This window comes from Hyperoodon ampullatus (genome assembly GCF_949752795.1).
Source record: "Hyperoodon ampullatus genome assembly, chromosome: 14".
In the NCBI taxonomy this organism is placed as follows: Eukaryota; Metazoa; Chordata; class Mammalia; order Artiodactyla; family Ziphiidae; genus Hyperoodon; species Hyperoodon ampullatus.
This window is the reverse complement of record NC_136927.1, coordinates 81,095,830-81,119,575: the sequence shown is the minus strand read 5'-3', so window position 1 is coordinate 81,119,575 and position 23,746 is coordinate 81,095,830. Positions and strand designations below refer to the sequence as shown.

The following is a 23,746-nucleotide window of genomic DNA, read 5'->3' as shown; positions in this document are numbered from 1 at the left end:
AAGCATGTGGGCTCTGGAGTCATCACTCTCACAGGGATGGTGTAAGGATTATGCTTGGCACACACAGGAATTCCAGAAAAGTCAGGGCTCCCTGGCACGCGTTACACTACTCATCTGAGGGAGAACCTATATTGTCTAATACTGTGATTTAATGATGTATCTGTTGCCGTCTCACTTTCCATTTCTTTATGAAATGAAGATTTATTGAGTACCCGCTAAGTTAACGAGGTATTTTATTTGGTGCTGGGGGGACAAAGCTTAGCCAATTAGATACAGTACCTGCCCTCAGGGAGCTTGAGAAGCATGGAGAAGGCAGAAAATGCAATAAGCACATGAACATGTCATTATAAACAGTAATTAGTGCTACGCAGGAACCGCTCTGAGTACCTTAAAAGCTTATAACTGGCGGCTTCGTCTGGTCTGGGGGGTCCCAGGAAGGAACTCAGAGCCTGGTGTTTTAATTAATGTCTAAAGAAAGTGTTGGTTTTGCAAGAGTAGAAGAAAATAAGGTTTTTCCAGGCAAAAGGAACAGCAGAAAAATGACCCCTGCAGTGAGAGGGTGCAGGCCGCGCTCAGGGGAGGGCTAAGCATTCCCTTCCACCAAGAACATTCATTTCACAGGTGATGCTGAGGACAAGAGATGCCTGCAGGACCAGGGTCCCCAGAGGATCAGCTGGTTCCGGAAGGCCCGGATCGTACAGAGCAGGACTCTGCAGACCTTGCCTGTAGAGGGGACGTGGCCCCTGACACCGCCACTCAACTCTGCAGTTGTTGTGCAAAAGCAACCACAGGTAACAAATAAATGGGCATGGCTGTGTTTGAATAAAACTTTGACAAAAGCAGGGATAGGCTGGCTTTGGCCAGCATGTACAGAACCTTGCTACAGAAGCCTTCCACGTGTGCCTCATTAGGTAGGCCAAAGGAGGGTAGCTACCTACTGAAAAAAACAAAGCTAGTGCTGGGCCTCCTAGGGTTTCCAATGGAAAAAAAGTAAATAAACACAACATGTAAACACAGCAGAGAGACAACAAAGACGAGCAGTCACCGTCCGGTCAAAACTCAGAGCAGAAATAGTCATCCTTACCCCTCTCCGACATCTTCAAATCCATCCAAGCAACCTCTGCCCTTCAGTACAGGAGGGAACTGCATCATTACCAAAGGCCAAAGGTAATAACGTTACTATGATAACAAGGAGCAAAGCACTCTGGGGGAAGGGTGGGCGGGGGAAACCTGGTTGGCTAGTGGCTGAGCGCTGGGTCATTAGCAGCAGCTGGGTATCCGGCTCTGCTGCACCCGGCACGCTCTTTGCAGTCTATGCTCTGCTTTCCCCAGCAGCTTCTGGCTGGCTTTTTCCTATTAAAAACAACAGTGCGAGAAGCCCTTGCACTTTAGGCATCTCCGAGAAACAAAGAAGGTCAAACTGAGTCTCCTTATTAGTTGTTATGGCAACAAAGTATTGCAGAGGCACGGGAAACGCCACTACAGACCTCACTGCCTGAGCTTCAGTCACAACGCAGCCCCCCTTCCTGTGTGTAAGCGCCCCGCCCCCCCGCGGAATCTCACTGGTGCCCTCAGCCGGGCCGCACCCCAGCTCCGCCTGCTGACTTCCCCGAAGGCATCTTGTTTAAGAACACCTTGCTGACTGCCTCCAGGCACCAAACTTCACCTGATAGGAACTCTCTCCATTTCAATCTCCTCAAGGTTTCTTAAAATGGGATGTATACCTCCTGCATTGGAATTACCTAGAGATGCTGATTGAAAATATAGATTCATCGGCTCCACCCCAGACCAGCTAAATAAGTATCTTTTGCCAACATTTGATAACTACAAGCGCAGAGTAGAATGTGCGCAGCTGTATCTCCTTTAGCACAAATGTAGGCAAATGATTATCACCTGGTCTTGCCTTGGCCGACCCAAATCCCTAGAGGTTGAGCCAGAAGCTCTCTTTGACATCAGCCAGCACTGATTTTCATCAGAAGATGAGCTGCTTGACCTCCAACATTTAATCAAAACAACTTAAAATTTCAATGTGAATGAAAAGTACTGAGTTTGTGTGGAAATCTCAAAATGGATTTTTTCTGGGACTGAAAGGAAAATTTTTTGTTAATAGTTGGTACATTCCCCTCTGCAAAGGTCAAGGTTGCCCCCCCAAAAATCATAAAATGTCTCTTTATGTAAATGTACGTTCTCCTTAGTTTTTTCTATCTCCTGCACAGTTGGCTTAAGCACTTTGAGGTCATGGATAAGGCGCTGTGAAGGCAGGTACACTGCTGGTTATATTCACACCGTATTTTTAGCAACTAACACACAGCCTAGAATACCCAGAGACAAAACAATACTTGGTAAATGAATAAACGAATCAGAAACCCAAGCAGTCTTACGTGGAAAGCATTTTAGTAACTACTGCATCATGCTGCCTTAAGTTGGGTAAAAGGTCTTTTTAGCGCCGGCTACAATAAGCATGCAAAGGGGAAGACAAAACCACACCTTCTGCCCCAAAAAAGTCACTTTTCTCAGTATATAATTAAAACAGAAACAACTATGTCTAAGTGAAATTCTGCCGTTTAACCTCTGGATTTGTTTATTCGCAATGTTGGTCTAAGTGCTTGAGAATTCAGTTTGGTTTGTGTACAAATCCACCACAGCTTTGAAATGTTCCCCCTTCTCATACTGGGATATTCACCACTGACGTTAGGGATTAGAAAAAGAAAACTCAAAACCACTTCAAATCACTATTTCTCTTATTTAAGGCCAGAAATTAAAGTGTTTAAATTTCTTATGGTTTCTACCAAAAACCTGAAACTGATAAAAGATAGTATTTGCTGTTCTTACAACCTAGAGTAGAGAGGGGCTGCAATACGGTGTGGGCGAATCCAGCCTGTGGCTTGTTTTTGTAAATAAAGTTTTATTGGCACATAGCCATGCCTCTCCTCTAAGTATTATTGTCTATGGCTCTTTTTTGCAATACAGTAGGAACAGTGACACCATAGGACCCCCAGAGCCTAAAGTATTTATATTCTGGCCCTTTAAAGAAAAAGTTTGCTGCCCCCAAGGCAGCATGTGTAAGGCATTTTACACAGCAGTCTCTGGAATCAGATTGCCTGGGTTCACATGTGTCTACCATTTAGTAGCTGTTAACATAATCAAACAGGAAGGCCAGCAGACTGGGGTGATCCTAATGCCTCGATAGCCTACATGAGCAAAGCAAAATGTAAGCCAGAGTCAGTGCGTGAAAATCCAAGAAAATGAAACTTAGGAACAACCAACCACAAACAGCCAACTAGCCTTTCCCAGATAAGGCAACCACTAGAGTCAAGTCAAATAATTTCCTTGCTTTGCTTCCAAGTCTTCTCTGTAAAAACCTCCTGTTCATGGAGCACTTCTAACTACTTTTGGTCGGGCGCTGCCTGATCCAAAGAGATGGATACTCAAATAAACTCTTTTAATCTGCCTCAGTGTACCTTTTAACAGAGCTAAGAGATCTTGGGCATATTTTTAGATTATTTAAGCTCCTTAAGGCTCAGTTTCTCATCTGTTAAATGGGAACAGCAGTTGTACTTACCTCATGGAGTTGTTGTGGGGATTAAGTAAGATAACACAAGTAAAGCTCTAAGAGTAGCAGAGACATTAAATAGAAGCCGTTAGGATAATCTAATAGCACTCTAACTCTTTTCTGTCAATATGTCTCTTTTTTGAAAAGCCCTAAAAGAGGCTCTGGCTTGTAGTTAACTACACTCAGCAACATTTCTTCACACACTCATTAGCTGTAGACTTGCTTCAGCAATTCTGACTTCATTAAAATTATAATTATTTCTTTAATTCCATTTGCTTTATCTACTTCTTCAACTTAATCCCCCGTGCTGGCTGCCAAGGCCCTGGGAATCAGGGAGAACCTCTTATGAGGCAGTTTTAGATGAGAAAAATAAATAAATAAGAGCCACATAGAGTCAGGAAAACGAACAGTGAGCAAATGATCAAACGTGTGTGGCAAACCAAATTTTTAAAAGATGAATACAAATACATCTAGAAGGAGGATGAGCTAAAAGGATGTGAAGAGCAGCTACAGAGAACACAGAACACAAGTGCATCCCAGTGAAGCCATTAGCACTCAATCATTTCTATATCTCTAATCCACTAATTAATTCTTAGCTGAATTTAATCCTCCCTCCCCCAATATTTCTCCACCCCTGAGAAAAACACATCCTAACCAGCAGTGTCCTTGGAAATCCCAACCAACTCAGATCTGGGTGGGATTTTAGCAGGGCCTTTGGGGTTTTATTGGTCAATCTCCATTTTAGGAAATTATGCATTTTTGGAAGGAACATAAATGAAAATGAACCTTCTTAATGTCCCTTTTTTGGGGACTTAGTGAACAAACGCATAAATGGTTGGATTCCATCAAATGCGATGCCAAACCACACTCATGGCTCGTAAGGCAAATATTCACATACCTTCAGAAACACTGGCGATACAGAGAAAACCATATAGCCAGAATCCCAAGACCATATGGGTGAAGAATGATCTTTTATTTTAAAATGTTTTCGGAAAGTACACCAAACAAATAAAGGCTTTTTTAAAAAGGAGGGAGGGGGGAGATGGTGTGAGAGAGAAATCGTAACCCTATGAAGAATACAAAGTGCCTGGAAAGGTGATTTACTAACAGAATAGGTAATACTGAGTTAAAGCACTGATGTAACTAATGGGGAATATAATACAATATAATAAAATATGATGGCCAACAGTTATGTGGGACCATAATATTAATAACTGAGGAATACGGTATAAACAAATAACAAATAATTAAGAGCCATTTTATTGTCAGTACTGTCATACAATTGAAACACTCAGAAGGAAAAACCACAAGAATCGGCAAAAGGATAGATTCAGAGAGGTGCAAGGGACATGGCATCTACAATAGAAAATCATTTTGTGGCATCAACTCCTTTCTGTCCAACTGTAAAAGAGGGAAGAAAACGTCGATATCTATAGAACAGGTTTCAATTATGCTAAGTTTTTTTTAAGGAAAGAAAAGAGAAAAACCTTTTAAGGAAAAGGTTTCAATTATGCTAAGTTTTTCTTTTAAGGGGAAAAAAAAAGAAAGGAAAAAAAGAAAAAGACAAATATGGTATTGCAGAGTTTCCCAAGGACCACGCAGTTAGCCAGGACGTGTAGCTTCTTTTCTTCAGCGCTTCCCTCGGGGTCATCCTCTGACCTCCCGGGTGGGTCTGTGCCTGACACATCACAAGCATGTCACACAGCAATTCTTGGCAGTTCCGTCAGTGCTCAGATGGGTAGGCAGGAAAAGTCTCTGTTCGATGAAGCTTCAGAGGGCTGGTGACATCTTTTCCAAAAAAGATTTAGAAATCGGCAGTTATATTTCAAGAAAGCCCACAACCAGATTAGCTAGTCACAAGTTTCTCTGTAGCAGAAATAAGTAACATAGGACACAGGATTTTTTTCCCAGAGGCCACTCACAGGAATATGCAAATGAAAGTCATAAGAGAGGGCATGATTAACATACATTTGCATGTGGCCTTTGCACTGAACTATGATCAGACCGGTAGCAGTTAAGGACAACCTCCTCCTTAATGTTTCGTCTTTTTCAACTCCTATACCCAGAATATTTAGAGGAAATGATATAGAATCAAAGGACTGTGGAATCTTTTGGCGAGGACACTCTTTGGAAACCGGACCAGAAGTAAGACAATATTATATTTATACCTAGGAAATCTTGCAGTAAAAGAGGACTTCTTAAAATCCATTTAGCCTTTATTATTTCAGGTTTAAGTTCCAAACCAAGAAAAATGAAGAAGTCAAGAAGGCAACACGCAAGGCAACTGTGAGCCCCCTTTGTGACACAGGATAGGGCTGGCAAACTTTCTCTATAAAGGGCCAGATATGAAATATTTTAGATTTTGTAGACTGTATGGTGTCATAGCAACTACTTAACTCTGCTGCCTGTAGCACAAAGGCAACCAGTTAATATGTAAGGAATGGGCGTGAATGTTCCAAGGAAACGTGAAGAAAAACAGACAGCAGGCTGGATTTGGCCAGGAGGCCAGTTTTCCAGTTCTTGCAGACAGAGCACCATCTGCTGGCTAAACGTTACCACAAGCAAAGGAATTTACACTGCAGACCAGGTGAACAGCTCTCAGAAGTGAGCAAAGCAAAACCTACACAACAGTACAGCATTCCTGGAACCAAATGTGTGGATCAAGCCGGCCTAACACACAGGGAGATGGGACCCCAGCTAAGTGGAGCATGTTCGCCCCACCAACACGCGTTCAAAACACTGGACCTAGCAAAAAAGCTTCACAGTGGCCTCTGGCCCCCTAAGCCTTAAGCTCTACCTCATTATCACCAACAGCCCTGGCCTCCATCACACCCCAGTTGAGTCTCTTTCTGACATAAGAAATCGTGGATTCGGATATTTGCAAGCCTCAAATCTGAACCGTAAGAAAATTATATATATCTAGTCATACAGTCATTGGTACACAATAGCAGTGATTATTATTAAAGTAATTTGAATATTAAAATATCCCAAATCACTAGAAATCATTTCTTCCAGCCTCCCAGCCATTTTGGACATGAATTCTATTCTCTTTCCAACACACACACACGCACACACACACACGCATGCACACATGCACACATAAACACACGCTATAACGTAGAGAAACTGCATTAATGGGTTTGATTCCTACAAGTAAAAATCCAGGCAAATCTTTATTACAGTTTGATAAAAATTCCCTGCAGGAAGTAGACAGCGTACAAACAATATTGATGCAAAATCCACATCTTCAGTCAAGTGCAAAGCCCTTCCTGAACCTTCAACGGTAGCTCCTTAGACTCTAAAAGTTTTCGAGAAAAGTGACTGACAGCATTCACTTGGGGTCAAGTCAAAATGAATACACCTGCAGCTTCTACCATGATGGTTAACTGAAGCTTCCTGGCTTGGTTGGAATGCTGTTTTTAAGCTTAAAGCCAGGAGATGGATTGAGAGATTCTTTTTACATTTTTGCAGTTCACACAAAGGTCACAAGCTGGTACTGGCCTGTGGACACCATCTGGGCCCAGCCCTGTTCTCTGGCCTGTGCAGAGCTTGGAACATTTGGAATTGCTTATCAATATCTGAATGACTGCAAACTTCCCGTAAAGGGCGGATGTCCCTCTTTTCTAGGCCTGCACTCTCCCTGCCATTTTGTTACCAGGGACCCCACCACTCAGTCCTGGCATGTCCTCCTGGCCCCTACAGACATGTGACCTTGAGACCCTGGTTTATTTGTCATCTTTTCACATTTGCTCAGATCTTAATCTATTACTTCTCTCTTACCAGCTGCATATACAATGTATGTGACTGTGCTAGAATTAATACTGAAAAATCAGTGTTATAGAGAGCACATTTTTGGTTGCCAAGGGGGAGGTGGGTGGGAGGGGTGGATTAGAACCTTGGGATTAGCAGATGCAAACTATTATATATAGGATAGATAAACAACAAGGTCCTACTGTAGAGCACAGGGAACTATATACAATACCCTGTGATAAACCATAATGGAAAAGAATGTGAGGAGGAATGTATATATATGTGTAACTAAATCACTTTGCTGTGTAGCAGAAATTAACACGACATTGTAAATCAACTATACCTCAATAAAAAATAAATGATAAAAAAGAAAGAAAAACCAATGTTAACTCCTCCAAAGTAGCCACTTGCTCCAAGAATCTATCATCCTTAAAATAAAAATGTAAATCGCATGGCCTGGAACCAACCCACTGGAGGAGCTATTTCCATCACATGGTATCTGTCTTGGAAACACTTTGGGAGAAGCAGAACTTCCTCCCAAAGGCAAGGACGTGTGATAAAAGAGCGAGCGAGCCCTGGACTAAAAGTCAGAACACTGAAGTTCTAATGTCAGGCCCTCCACCCAGTGGCTATGTGATCTTGAGCAAGTACTCGACCTCCAAGGGTCTCAGTTTCTGCCTTCATTGAAATGGAGAAGATAGTCCCACTCTTGCCAACTCGAGCTGTTGCCAGGTGGACCAAATAAGCAACACGGAAGATGTCCCGCAGAGTGACGCAAACATCTGATGCCACTCTTTGATTTCCTAAAATTATCTAAAGTCACATCTGATCAATGATACGTGCCTATTTTTTTCTTTTTTCTTTTTTTTTTTTTTGAAACAAGGGATGCTATCTTCCGAGGCAGTTCCAACAGAAAGGTTCTAAAATATTGAGCAACAGAGCTCCTTAAGATTAAGAGCAAAATTCCTAAGATGTTAACTTTGAGGAGGAGGTGAGGGCATTTGAGAAGAACATGGCAGTGAAGCTGGACACACCTGCTGTCTCCTAAAGGCCCTTGTGCACCAGCCACACTACCTCCGTTCTGCTCTTTGAACACGCCAGCTCGTTTCTACCTCAGGGCCTTTGCGCTTATTGATCTCTCTGTGGACGGTGCTTTTCCCTGCTTCTCAGTATGGCTGTCTCTTCTCAGACTTCAGGTCTTGGGGTAAATGCTGCAGCCCCTCTAAAGAAGTCCCTTTGTCATCATCCTCCCCAAACCGACAACAACTCTGCTTCACCATTCTCTACTACAAACACTTTCTTTTCAACCTGACATGGACCAAATTTGAAATTAAATATATGTGTGTAATTACTGACTGTGACTCTCCTTTCAACTATAAGCTGTAGGAGGGCAGAAACAAGCCTGTCTAGTAGCCCCAGTATACCTCCATCACCTAGCACAGTGCTTGGCATAAAGTAGATGCTCAATTAACATTTGCCAAATAAACGAATGCATCAATGAATGAATGGAGAGATGAAAACCTCAACTCCTTACTAGATAGGTGACCCTGGACACATCACTAACCCTTCAGATTCTGTGTCTTAGCTGCACATGGGTGTAAAATACTCTCAGGTGGCTGCTTTGTGGACTAAATGAGACCATGTATGTTAAGTTTCTAGTGCAAAACCTGGAACACAGCAGATCCTCAAGAAATGGTAGCTTTTATAAAGATACTCAAGGAGTGTCCAGTCTCCCTTGTATGGAACAAATCTGGCACTTTACTAGAGGTATGTTAATGTTTGTTTATATAAAGAAGGAGAGACAAGATTGCATGTTCAAATAAATTTGCAGAGCTGTGATTTAAGCAAGACTAAACAGATTTTTCACTACAGGACATCTCAGAGTCTGAAAAATACTGATTTGCTTTCTGAATCTCCTACAGGAGAATTTAACATGTAGCATTTTGCCCCAAACGTATTGGAGCATAGAACTTTTCTGGAGGAAGGTGATATCTACCAGGGTTAGGACAATACAGAAGACAACTGGAAAAAGATGACTCTGGTTATTTTATACAATGAATTCTTAAAAGAATCCTGTGAATACGGTGCTCAGCACACTGTTGAATACTTCCGTTTCATGAATTCCTTCCCGGTTTTCATGATAAACCTCACAAGTTGATTCTATATATACCTAAACATAGAAGAAAATTTAGTTTTGAAAACTGGCAAATGGGGTGGGAGAAGCAGTGAAGGGGGATTGAATACGTCTTAGTGTTGGTGGGTGTGTCCGAACCAGCACCTTCCTCTCTCCACCAGAAACGGCAATAATAAGGTGGTAATTCCAAAACCAACCAGCAGGTGGCTCTCTAGGACTAAATTTGGAGAAGAAAATTTTCTCAGACCAGTTGGATAAAATTTCCTCACAAGCGTCTCATTTCCAAGAATAACCACCAGATCTGTCAGAAAACGTCGGCTTGAAATACATTAGGGTAGGTGAATTGGCTAGACGAATTACAACTCATGGATACCAGCAAAACAAGAAGAAATTACGTGCTGGGTAATTTCATCCTATGGCACACAGGGTCATGATGTTATTAGTTTTTCTCAATTTCATTTTTTTTCTGGGGGTGGGCAGAAGGGAAGGAGAGCAGGTGGTATAGGTGGAATAGGTGAACTTATCCCATTGATTTGTTGTGTAAGTGACCACCCCTGAGAAGAAGCAAGATAATGTTAGGTAGTCTGTGAACACTTTTTTTAATCTATCAAATTTACTGGTAAATTGAGCCCTCAAACTGCATACACAGCACGTATTAGCACTGTATCTTAATGAATGCTGGCAACTAAAAAGCAATCCACAAGGTAAAATAAATATGGATAAATCTGCACAGAACACGCTGGTGAGGAAATAGCTCAGTAAACATTGGTACAAATTAAATATCAAAATAAAATACATTTACATTAATTCCTACACAGGTAACAAAAGTATGTGAAAACAAATAACTTGATGAAATAACTGGTACCAAAAAATGTATATAAATGAAGCAAAAAAAAAATGAAGCAATTACAATGCCATTCTCATGCACAGAAATATTCCAAGATAATAGGACATTTCAGTGAGTATCAGCATGCAGTCAAAACAGGAATAATACAAGAATTCTATTGGAAATTTGTGTTCAGTGAAGGTCATACTATATAACAAAGAGCAAACAATAATAGTTTTAATTTTCATCTTCAAAACCTAGAACACAATCATCTTCAAAATCCTATAAAATTATCAATCACAAAGTCTGATAATCCATCATCTCTGAGGGAATTCTGTGGCATTTTCTTCTCATCACTGGTTATTTATTTCATTAGAAACTAAGCTATCACTATCTTCAAATGACTGTTTTGTAAGTATTACTACTGTGCTCATTTGGAAAATCCATACCAATAAACTTGAACTTAAGTTTACAGTAATGCAGGCAGAACCTTGTTTTATTGTGCTTCACTTTATTATGCTTCGCAGATACTGCATATTTTTAATTGAAGATTTGTGGCACTCCTACATCAAGTAAGTCCGTTGGCACCATTTTTCCTAACCACATTTGCTCACGTCATGTGTGTCCGTGTCACATTCTGGTAATTCTCACGATATTTCAAACTTGTACATTATTATTATATGTGTCATGGTGACCTGTGATCAGTGATTTTGATGTTACTACTACGACCTGCTGAAGGCTCAGATGACGGTTAGCATGTTTTAGCAATAAAGTATTTTTAAATTAAGGTATGTACATCTTTTTTAGACATAATGCTATTGCACACTTAATCGACTACCGTATAGCATAAACATAACTTTTGTGTCCACTGGGAAACCAAAGAATTTGTGTGACTTGCCTTATCTCAATATTCGCCTTTTGGAGGTGGTCTGAATCGAACCTCGAATATCTCCAAGGTCTGCCTGAAGCTTTTGAGTGTTGAATTATAAAAGTAATAGATAACAAACCTAGAGATGAAGATTTATCAAATAAACCCAAATCCAATTCTGATGAGTCGTTTGGTTGGTGGCTTGCTATTTTGGACACAAACAACAGAAACGTCTCAAAGAACATGATCTTCTTCCTTTGCGGTGAGGTTTTGCATTACTCTGATCCCCTTGTAAAGATAACATGATCACTACTGTTATTTTGGAATTAGTGGGTCACTAGACTTTTTTTTTTTTTTTTTTTTTTTTTTTTGCGGTACGCGGGCCTCTCACTGTTGTGGACTCTCCCGTTGCGGAGCACAGGCTCCGGACGCGCAGGCTCAGCAGCCACGGCTCGTGGGCCAAGCCGCTCTGCGGCATGTGGGATCTTCCCGGACCGGGGCACAAACCCGTGTCCCCTGCATCGGCAGGCAGACTCTCAACCACTGCGCCACCAGGGAAGCCCTGGGTTGCTCGTCTTTGATGATCATCCCAGACCTGTCAGCTGTGTATGGTTTTCCAACCATAATATGGGCTTTTTGCATGCACGTAAATCTGCGTTTTTTGTTGTTGTGGTTTAAAAAAACTATGTCTGTATGCTGGAAAACAGAGTTGTTTTCTTCATAGCAAACAGATGTAGACATTGTCAGAGGTAGTTGTATAAACCCAAGGAGCATACAAACCACATGCTAACAGTATCTAAAACATCTGCTTTAAACTTAAGAAGATTTTTAAAAGATATTAAAGGGTCTGATAAGACCCTTAGCCTTAAATCATTTCTGATGAATGCCTACTCGTTTTGGTTAAAGAGAGTTAGATTAGTTAAAGTAAGGATTGTAAAGTGAGCGTCTTCTTCATATGACATTTTCTCTGTCCGGATTGTCCTGAGGATTTTTAAATTCTGGGATATTTGCTAATAAATTCTGAAACTGCAACACATACTAAATATTCATGACATCCTCACTCTCATCTTGCCAAACATGGTATTCTGGGGAAATCCAGTGATTCATCAACTTTGATACAAGTTGACTATTCTCAAATTACCAGGCTGTCTCTCAGGAATTCAAGCAATTTATCCATTTTCTCTTTACGAAGCCTACATCACTTTGGTTCTCAACTTTCTTTTGCATTCCAGACACACAGAATCTGAAAAGACATACCTTTTTTGTAAAGATTATTTGGGTTTGTGTAGACAGTCAAGTTACAAAGCAACTCCATAGCTTTTTGTGAGTATATGTTCATAACACATGCTTCTTTTAAACCTTCAGTAATTACTACTGGTATTTGTACAGTTGATCTTATTGTGTATTAGAAAAAATATAGGTAATTGGTATAGCAGTATAAAGACAGTAAAATATACTTTTTTTTTTTTTTTAATTTATTTATTTATTTATTTTTGGCTGTGTTGGGTCTTCGTTTCTGTGCGAGGGCTTTCTCTAGTTACGGCGAGCGGGGGCCACTCTTCATCGCAGTGCGCAGGCCTCTCACTATCGCGGCCTCTCTTGTTGTGGAGCACAAGCTCCAGACACGCAGGCTCAGGAGTTGTGGCTCATGGGCCTAGTTGCTCCGCGGCATGTGGGATCTTCCCAGACCAGGGCTCGAACCCGTGTCCCCTGCATTGGCAGGCAGATTCTCAACCAGTGCACCACTAGGGAAGCCCAGTAAAATATACTTTTAAAAATAAATATATTTAAATAGAAGAGACGGAAGAAAACTGAATAATGGTACAAGTGATATGTAAATGACAAAAACTGTGATGATATAAGTCAAATGCTGCAAAAATTTCTGAATTTGTTCTGACCTGAAACCAATGGTATTTATAACAACCTGATCTAACCCAACCCTCCCTCTCTGTGTAGATGTGTCTTGGAAGGTAAGCTTATTTATCAATTATCAAGGCAGTCACTTGTCACTCCTACAGGCACTCAGGACATAATTTTTGAGCATCTACACTATGCCATGCTCCCCACAAGTGAACAGAGCCTACAGTCACAAAGACTAGAATGTAAGGACCTTCAGTGCCCTCTTAACATTATACGGTCGTTCAACAAATATTCATGGACTCTGTGCGAGGCACTGGGGGATAAAATAACGAGGAAAAAACAAAGACACAGGTCTCCTGCCCTCCTTGGTATTACTGCTTCTTGGAAGAGCTAGTCCTGAGTCAACTGGCCACACAATTAAATATGAAATGAAAACTGTGGTGGGGCTATAAAAAAGGGTGCCCTCGTCTGCATCTTAGGGGTACACACAACCGGAGATTCCACATCAGTTATGATAAAGTCTGGGGGACCTGCCTTGGAGTCAGGGAGGGCCCTGGAGGTAAGACCAAGAGATGACAAAGAGTTACCTTGGACAGGGGAAAGGCACAGAATTCCAGGGAGAAAGACCAGGAAAAGCTCTCTGCGGGAGAGATGACCAGCAGAAAGGGCCGAAGGGAAGGCTGGGTGACTCGGGTGCAGAGAGCAGGTATTTACGGCCGAGGCCATTGTTTCCTGTGGTCATTCATTCGTTCTTGCATTCATTTATTTAGCAAGTTTCTGCATACGAACTAGGTTCCATCCCGTAGATATTCTTCCATGTTTGGGGATCTTGTTCCTTATCAGTGGAAAGGTCTTCAGCAAGAACCCCCTACATGGGCCTATTCATTTATTTATACGTTACATATACACAAGGTATCCTTACATATAAAACATACAAAGATACATTTGAAAGGATAAGAAAATGTTTTAACATTTTTCTAATTGTTCCCCTTGTCCCTCCACGGGCCGTTCTATACCCTCGTCTGCATCTTAGGGGTACACACGACCGGAGATTCCACACCAGAGATCACTGTTCTGGAAAAGGGGCCTCTTAGGATTGGCTCAGAGTCACAGCAGAACCAGAGCCCAGGACTCCCCGCCCCCCACGCCACTCCCTTCCCAGGAGAGCGTGGGTCCCAAGCTTGAGAGTCATGAGCATCACCGGAGGGCTTGTTAACACATTGGGGCGGGCCCCACCCTCCGAGGCCCTGAGGGGGCCTGAATGTCCACACCGCCAGCCCCACGCTCCCAAGGAATGCCGAGCTGCTAGACATCAGTCCGCTCGACTATGTCCCCAAGCGCGGCCCAGACCTTGTGCCCAGACCCCGTGTAGGTCATTAAAAGTGAACGCCGCTCAGCCACTCCCTACACCTTAAAATCTAGCATCTCTGGGGATGAGGGCCCAAGAATCTGCATTTTAAACAATTCCCCCCAGGACACTGTGATACAGTGTAAGTGACGGGGAGTGAGACCTCGACAGGGGCCAGGCTCTGGGAGGGAGGGGCCTCCCAGCCTGGCGCGCAGCAGAGGGGAGGAGCTGAGCCCTCTCCCCACCCCTCCCCCCCAGCCATCTGCCCCCAGCCCTCCCCTCCCCCACACAGTCGTTCCGCGCTCACCTTGCAGGCGGTAGAGCTGCCCTGTGCTGTGCTGTCGCGTGATGTGCTGCCAGTAGGCGCTTCGAGGCAAGGGCACCATGGTGCTCAGCGAGGCGGCCCGCTCACTCATCCTCATCTGGAGCTGCGTCAAGGAAGAGAGCGTGTGTCAGCAACCCCGGGGCTGCGAGAGACCTGACCCAGGGAGCTCCACGCAGGGAGCTGCAGAAGCACGAGCTGGCCCGTCAGCCAATCAGTGCGTACGGCCCCATGGTGGTGGTGGACGCCTGTCGGCTTCACTGACTTAGCAGCATCCGTTCTTCAGCCGGCTGGCAACAGTGCACTGATTTTCCTTGGGGGAACTTCCCTCCAGTTCAGCTCAATCGATCCGGTCATGGTCAGACCCCACCACTGATTCTAGGGGTGACCTGCGTCAGGCCAATAAGACACAATCCCTGGGGACATTTATCAGGACTTTTGTGGAAGAGAGAATCGGTAGAGGTGAATTAAGGGGTTTTTCTGACTTTTTTTTTCGTTGCTGAATCCCAGGGTCTAGATTATTTCTGGAACGTGGTAGATGCACAAGAAATACCCGTTGAATTAATGTTTATGAGTTTTCTTGTGGGGTTGCTGAGAGGACAGGAGATGGGCCTGGAGCCTATCTTGGAACAATAAAGGGAGAACATGCCAGTCACTGGACACTGTTCCAAAGGAGACAGCCAAGAAAAGGAGGGGAGAGTCCCGACAAGCTCCACTGAGACCTTGGATCCTACCTGAACCAAGAGACTAGCCTGGGACTTCTCAATTATACAAGCCGATTATTTCTGTTCAGTTTAAGCTGATTTGAGTTGGGTTCTATCACTAGTATAAGAAAAAGAGCCTTGTCTGCCCCTACAAGCACCTGACCCTCATTCCAGACACTTGAGGGAGGAAGAGGAAGTCGTAGCTTTTGGCACCAAACATCTAGGAGTATCCATCCTGAAAGATACAGTGTGAGGCCCCAGGTCCTTGGGGAGTAGTCAATGGCCTGTCTGAACACATGGTGGGGGGAAGATTCAAAGAGAAGACAGCTTAGTGGGATGGGCAGGAGGTGAACAGAAGGCAAATGGGGACAATGCACGAAGAAGCGCGGGTGGGGTTCATGATTTGAGGCAGCTGTCCAGCCACCCTCTCCTCTAAGTCCTGGTCTAGACACAAGCATGATATACTTGTATTGTGTCATAACATGAGAAATGACAATTCACAATGTTTGATTTCCTGGAATTGCTTGAATATCAAATAACCTACCCCAGTCTTAAAAAAATGTGCTCACAGATACATGGATTTATATAGAGATGGGCATTAGGATACAGTTTGCAATCATGGAAAACTGGGGGCAACTTAAGGCTCCATCACTCAGGACCTGGTTAATTGCAGAGATACATTGGAATATTTGGCAACTGCAAACCAGAGGAAGGCAGATTTACATCAACTAAAAAGGAAACATTTACATATTGTATCATTAAGGAAACAGTGAATCACAGACCACTCTACCTAGTAGAATGCCATTTTAATTGCTCATATGAGGAAAGCTGGCATTAAATATTTATCCATTTGGGTTCAGTGAGATGATACCTGCTTAGCACTTGCCTAGCACAAACCAGGTGCAGGAAAAAATGGAGGATATTATTATGATGAGTATAAACTGCAGTGCCCACTGAAAGATCTTTTTTTAAGAGAAAACTCCCCACTCTACACATCTCATTAACATGGTAGTTCCAGGCATAATATCTGCATATTTACTCAATAAAGCCAAAATAATATGAGGCTTCACACCCTGGAGAACAAAACTCATTGCAGTTGACGAGACTGACTTTTTTAAAAAAGGTTATAACCATCTTTCTAAATACAATTTTAATTTATATGTCTTGCATTTACATGTGATTGATTGGATTCTTTATCACAATAGCACAATTTAAAAAAAAATGAGTCTCCAAGTAGAATTACATAGCACTAGGTTTCATGGGGACATTTTTTCCTAAACATGTCCTGTTAAATCAAAAGGGCAAAAAGCTGAAAACAAAAGCTAGTAGAGAAGTTCTGTGGCTGTTTCTCTATTTCTGCAGAAACTAAAGTCTCAAAAGTTTAAGAGCAAAAACCAAAACCAAACAAACCAAGAAAATCTATTTACCAGCGACTTCTGGTGACATTCAACCTCAATAACATGGAATACGAAAATAAAGAGAGGAAAAGAACTGAACTCTCAAGGTACTGATTATAAGATTTTCTCAATATAAAGGGATTATATTTAATGTAATAAAATTTTTAATATAAAGCAAATATTTGGGAAATAGCTGTCAAATTCAAATTACTCACTATATTACTGTGAATATATTTCTGCAGCCCAGCATGATCTGACTGTATTTTTAGAAAGCTTATTTAGGAACAAAAATAAAATGACACTAATGTCATGTGTCGTAGAGAACATTACAAAGCCAGGTTCTCTGTTTCTTCCAAAAACCTTTGAAACAATATCTAATTTTATGAAAGAGGCATTTTAATTGTCTTTGGAGAAAAATGCTGAGAAAAGTCTTCTTATTTAACAATGCAAAAATGTCTGAATTCTCGAAGACTGAGAAGACTTTGGAAGTCATGTGGTGAAGAGTCTAGCTGGAAGGTGTCCGTCCTCATGCTTCTTTTTTTTTCTTTTATTTCAAATATATCATATCTTTTTTATAACTTATTTTCTTCACCCGAACAATGTATTGGTAGCATGTTGGCATTTCTACAACAGCATTTTTTTTTTTTTTAAAGAAGATGTTGGGGGTAGGAGTTTTTATTAATTAATTAATTAATTTTTGCTGTGTTGCGTCTTCCTACAACAGCATTTTTGATGTCTACATAGTATTCCATTATATGGACGTATTTGTTTTTGTTTTTTTTTTAACATCTGTATCGGAGTATAATTGCTCTACAATGGTGTATTAGTTTCTGCTGTATAACAGAGTGAATCAGCTATACGTATACATATGTCCCCACATCCCCTCCCTCTCGCGTCTCCCTGCCACCCTCCCCATCCCACCCCTCTAGGTGGACACAGAGCACCGAGCTGATCTCCCTGTGCTCGCCCTCATCCTTCTTTATTGCTTTCAGTGGCCCTTCCCCTCTGAGCTTGCCACCCTTCCCATCCCGGGCCGCACTATGGCGGGGGCCTGCCGTTTCCACCCACCTGTGGTGCCTCCCCCCTCCCCCCTTCCCACCACTGCCTGGATCCCTCAGCCTGAGAGCTGCCCCCACTCCTCACCTGGCTAACACCTGCCTTCCCTTCAGGAGGCAGCTCAGGAATCACCTCCTGACGACGCTTCCCCCTTCCTGACGCCAGGCGCTCCCAGCAGACACCCCACAGCCCTGCTCTTACTCTGATCATTTCACTGTTTTGTGACAGCAGCTAAACTAGCCCACCTCCTCCTGTAGCCCATGCACTCCAAGCAAGTGGGGATTATATCTTTTATCTCTGTGTTCCCAACACCTAAGCGGGGCCCCCAAAGGCTGAACAAATAGAGGATGGATGAATGAGCCAAGGAACCCAGCTCTTGCCCAGGGAATAAATCCTAATCAACCCAGCAAATCAGAAGCACTGTTAGCCCAGAGCTGAATTCCTGCTGAAGCTCCAGGCCCAGGTTAAACTAACATGGTTCTCGGGGGCTATGGGGAACGTGGTAATAAGACAGCATCATTCTAAAGACGGAGATGCAGAGAATGGGCTTGAGGACACGGGGGGAGGGGGAAGGGGAAGCTGGGATGAAGTGAGAGAGTGGCATGGACATATATACACTACCAAACGTAAAATAGACAGCTAGTGGGAAGCAGCTGCACAGCACAGGGAGATCAGCTCGGTGCTTTGTGACCACCTAGAGGGGTGGGATAGGGAGGGTGGGAGGGAGACGCAAGAGGGAGGGGATGTGGGGATATATGTATGCATACAGCTGATTCCCTTTGTTATACAGCAGAAACTAACACAACATTGTAAAGCAATTATACTCCAATAAAGATGTTAAAAAAATAAAAAATAAGACCATCATTCTACCCTGCATTCAAGTGATGAGCAGAAGCAGGGCCTCAGGGAAAGATGTGCTCACGTGCGTGCGTGTGCACAATCGGTCAGGACAGCCCGACGGCGGGGAGTTCAGCTCTGCACATTTATTCATTCTACTAACAGTGTTACTCAAGATCCCGCCAGGGAAGAAAGGCAAGGCTTTGTGAATGTCAAACAAATGCCTTCTTGTACTTCAACACTCAAACTTTCCCCCTAAACAACAGGGATGCACGTAGGTCTCTTCCTAAACCAGCCTCAGCGAGTTCTGGCGCTGCCCCGTGGCCTGAGATAATCAATCAACGGATTAATTGATTGGGTTTCAAGGACACACAAAGCATTGTGCTGCAGAAGGTGGCAGGGAGCCGACCATGGAGTAGGAGACCTGTGCTCCCGTTCAGGCTGTGCTCCAGATGAGCTGTGTGACACGGGACACACCCCTCCCCGCGTTTAAGCCTCAAAATCTCCTCTCTCATGGAACATCCCTTCCTAAGGAGATAGACAATAAAACTAAACAAATAAAAAAGAAAAAGACTGCCATAAAAAGGAATGAAGTCCTGACACACGGATGAAGCTGAAAACTTGATGCTGAGTAAAAGAAGCCAGTCACAAAAGACCACATAGTGTATGATTCTATTTATATGCAATGTCCAGAACCGGCAAGTGTAGAGAAAGCAGATGGGTGGTTGCCTAAGGCTGGGTGGATGATGCCTAAAGGAGATGGGTTTCTTTCTGGGGTGATGAAAATATTCTGGAGTTGACTGCAGTGATGCTTTCACAATTCCGTGAATATATTAACACCATTGAACTGTACGGTTTAAAAGGGTGTACTGTATGGTATGTGAATTATATCTCAATAAAGCTGTCCTCAAAAAATGTAAAATAAAATCACATCGTAGTATATGTTATATGGACTTTTTTTTTTTTTTTTTTTTTTTTTTGCGGTACACGGGCCTCTCACTGCTGTGGCCTCTCCCGTCGCAGAGCACAGGCTCCAGACGCGCAGGCCCAGCGGCCATGGCTCACAGGCCCAGCCGCTCCGCGGCACGTGGGATCTTCCTGGACCGGGGCACGAACCCGTGTCCCCTGCATCGGCAGGCGGACTCTCAACCACTGCGCCACCAGGGAAGCCCTGGACTATTTTCTTAAAAAGTATGATGTAATGAGGTAGTGGTGGCTACTTCCTGTCAAGCAGTCACAGGGGAAGTACCATTTAAATTTGTGTGACAACTGGATAAAGCATGGTTCCCCATCATTATCATCGTCAACAACACAGATAGAGCCTCTTAAAAACCTCCCAGTACTCACAGTGAGGGAAATGCTCATTGTCAAGGCCCTTTTCTCATAATAATGGACAAATCATATCAACTCCCTTGGGAGAGAAAACATTCTAAGGACCGCGATACGTGGCTTGTCAGCAAGAAAAACAACCATCTTCTCCACTGCCAAGCACAGTTTTGGTTTCTTCGTCCTTCATTTGGTTTGGCTGACACTTACCCATTGCTTGTGCACTTCTTTTATGAGTCTGAGATCAGGCGTGCAGGGCAGTGGGGAGTCTCTGCCACAACACCACACCACACCATCCTTCTCTGGAATCCATCCGTTTTTAAAACAAAGCATTGTGTTTTGCAAAACTGAACAGCACGACAGGATGTAATGTTTGCTGCTACAATCAGCCCATCGTGAGTATGCTCCTATGCTGCGTATGTGACGTTGTTCTGGATCCATTCAGAAACCAGCACAAATCATCACAATGGCAAACCGATGACGACTTCACGACCTAATTGCCTCCTCATCAGACTCTTAAACTTCCACTGGGCTGCCCCTTAAAGTAACTCAAGTGGGGTGTCTGCCAAGAGCCACTCTGCATATGCAAACTCAACCTGGGCCCTGAAGTCACCAAACAAGGACACGGTTTTGACAACAAGATCGTGCTGTGAGTCACAGTTACACTGACGCCCAGTGTTTGCTCAACATGAGAGACTCCCAAAGCTCATCTGATGCTGGTAGTAGCCCTCAGTTCAGGGAAGTATATATAAACCAACTTATTTTCTCTGGGTATTTTAAGCACAACATGCGCACAAAGTTGAATCCGAAGGACCAATTCAGTCCGAGAGAAAAAGTAAAACTAGGTTCTAAAAGAAACCCGCGCTTCAATGTCTTTCTCTCATTCCACCCAAACTCAGCTGTGCCGGTGATACCACCCTTCAACTCGCCGGCATTCTCCACTCGGCTTCCTGAACTATGCCTCCATGTTCTGCCTACTTATTCTTCTGTGAAAATCACATTTGGCAACAGACCCTACCTGTACTTTCTGGACCCTGGGTCAGCAGTTCTCCGAGCTCTCCAACTTTAGCAAGCAAGAATCATCTGGAGAGCTCACTGAAATGCAGATTCCTGGCCCACATCCCCACTGTGGATGGGGGATTTGCATTTCTCCCAAGTTTCCAGATGATTCAGATTGTACTGGTCCAGGGATCCCACTTTGAGAACCACTGTCCTATGCTATTTATCACCTTTGGACCAATAACTCTGGGAAAAAGTTTTCCACTGTAGTAAGAGCCCAAACTCCAGAGTCAGGAAACCAGGGTTAAAGTCTGGAATCTGTCACTAAAAACTGTATGGCTCTAGACTAGTTATTTAACCTCCTTTAGGCGTTAATAACACGTCAGTAAAAAAAAAAAAAGAGAGAGGAAAAAAAGTTCCTCCTTTGCAGCTAATTCCAAGAACACACATGACTGGGGTTCCACCAATGTTAGCAATATTTCTAATTAGCCCTATGTCAATCAAAATACTATCTTTAGGGCTTCCCTGGTGGCGCAGTGGTTGAGAGTCCACCTGCCGATGCAGGGGACACGGGTTCGTGCCCCGGTCCGGGAGGATCCCACATGCCGCGGAGCGGCTGGGCCCGTGAGCCATGGCCGCTGAGCCTGCGCGTCCGGAGCCTGTGCTCCGCAACGGGAGAGGCCACAACAGTGAGAGGCCCGCGCACCGCAAAAAAAAAAAAAAAAGAAAAAAGAAAAAAAGAAAAGGGTAGATCTTTATATCTTTATGAAGTCACATGAAACAATTCTAAAACCAAAGGGCCACCATTCCTTATCTATGTGTGTTGGTGGGGAGAGCTCATCATCACTGGGACAGGTTTAAATACCGTCTATCCACACTGATGACTCTCAAATGCATGTCTGTAGCTCCAATCTCTCCCCTAAACCTCAGGCTCCTGTATTTCACAGCCTGCTCCCCACTTCCACCTAGATGTCCAGTAGGCACCCCTCATGTAACATGTACAAACTGGAACCATCGTTTCTCACACTCCACTCCCCAAAAGCTCTTCCCCTTCTAGGTCAATGGCTCTTCCATTCAACCCATTGCTCTGTTTAAAGAAGAAGAGAAACCTTTGAGACTACCTTGTTTCCTCTCTATCCTACAAGAAAGTTCAACCATCAGCAAATCCTGTTGTTCAACATGTATCCAGAATCCACTTTTCACCACCTCCCTCCCCACCATCCTGATCCACATCATTAGCACTCACCTGGATGCCCAGATGACAGAAATAGTCCCTAACTCTGCTTCTTACTTGTACTCTCGCCTCACCCACCCCCAGTCCTTCCCAAACAGCTGCCAGAGTGCCCCCTTCAAGAGTAAAGCCAGCTTATCTCGGCTTTTCTCAGAACCCTCCAATGACTTCTCAACTGACCCCATGCAAAATCCAAACTCTTGACCACGAATGAAAGGTCATATAGGACGTGGCTCCTACTTATTTCTAGACAACACCTCCTACGCCTCTTCTCATTTCATCTGCTTCAGAGTCACAGCTTTGTACTTGAACATGCAAAGCACAGAGCTGCCTCGGGGCCTGTGCACTTACTGTTCCCTCTGCCTGGAACAGATGTGGTACATATGTACAAAGGAATATTACTCAGCTATTAAAAAGAATGAAAAAATGCCATTTGCAGCAACATGGATGGACCTGGAGATTGTCATACTGAGTGAAGTAAGTCGCACAGAGAAGGACAACTATCATATGATATCGCTTATATGTGGAATGTAAAAGAAAAATGATACAAACGAACTTATTTACAAAACAGAAACTGACTCACAGACTTAGAGAATGAACTTATGGTTACCTGGTGCCGGGGGGAAGAATGGGGGGAGGGATAGATTGGGAGTTTGGGATTGACACGTTATATGCTGCTATGTTTAAAATAGATAACCAACTAGGACCTACTGTAGAGCACAGGGAACTCTCCTCAATACTCCGTAATAACCTAAATGAAAAAAGAATTTGAAAAAGAATAGATATACATATATGTATAAAAAAAACCAAAAACTGGCCCTTAGAAATTTCCACTCCTCCCTTCCCCCCTCTCTCTGCCAGAGTATCACCTTATCAGAGCAACAAACCTCCTCATTCTCTCTCCTTTACAATGCAGTCTCCTTCACAGCATTCACCAACTCCTGATACAGTTTTATGTTTATTATCTATCGATGACTGTCTCATTCTCCATAACAGTGAGTACACTCTTTGAACCCAAGGTCTGTTTCTTGTTCTCTGCTGTACTCCTGCTTCCTAGAACAGGGTCTGACACAAAGTAGATACTCAGACAATGAATGTACTTATTCACACATAGATACCTTTATATCTATTAAGGGATATGACGTTCCGGAAGGATGCAAAAGAAGCTGGTCGTGGGTTTGCTTCCGAGGAAGTAAACTGGGGACCTGAGATGATTAAGCGTGGGAAAGAGACTTACTTTACACTGTGTAACATTTTGTACAATTCTGTATCATGTGTGAATCAAATATTTTAATCCAAAAGCCTTCTATTGAAATCTTCAAAGAAATCATAGCTCTTTTCCTCAATTTGCATACCATTCCACGCACTAGTTTAAAGAACTCTGAAACTACGCATAAGGCACTGAGCAATGTGTAAGTGGCCCCGCTCCTCCAAGAACAGGCTTGTAGAGAGGAAACATCTTCCCACTCCACACACTGTCTTATAGGCCCTCCCCAGTCCCAGCCCTAAGCCCCTTGATCCTCTCCAGATGCCAC

At 43.3% G+C, this 23,746-nt stretch overlaps 1 protein-coding gene across 2 annotated transcripts in view; it reads right to left on the bottom strand.

Moving 5' to 3' along the window:
• Positions 1–4,806: 4,806 nt before the first annotated feature.
• The window catches only part of DOK5 (docking protein 5), a gene marked incomplete at its 5' end in the record, with an annotated part of 148,194 nt that continues 129,254 nt past the window's right edge, over positions 4,807–23,746 (bottom strand). Inside the window, 2 exons of one of the 2 annotated variants that reach the window (XM_079720334.1) lie at positions 4,807–5,341; positions 14,647–14,767. In XM_079720334.1, coding sequence (XP_079576460.1) covers positions 5,277–5,341; positions 14,647–14,767 — 186 coding nt within the window. In that variant the 3' untranslated portion in view covers positions 4,807–5,276. The remainder of the gene's footprint in view (positions 5,342–14,646; positions 14,768–23,746) is intronic. The other variant, XM_079720335.1, reaches the window with a different exon arrangement.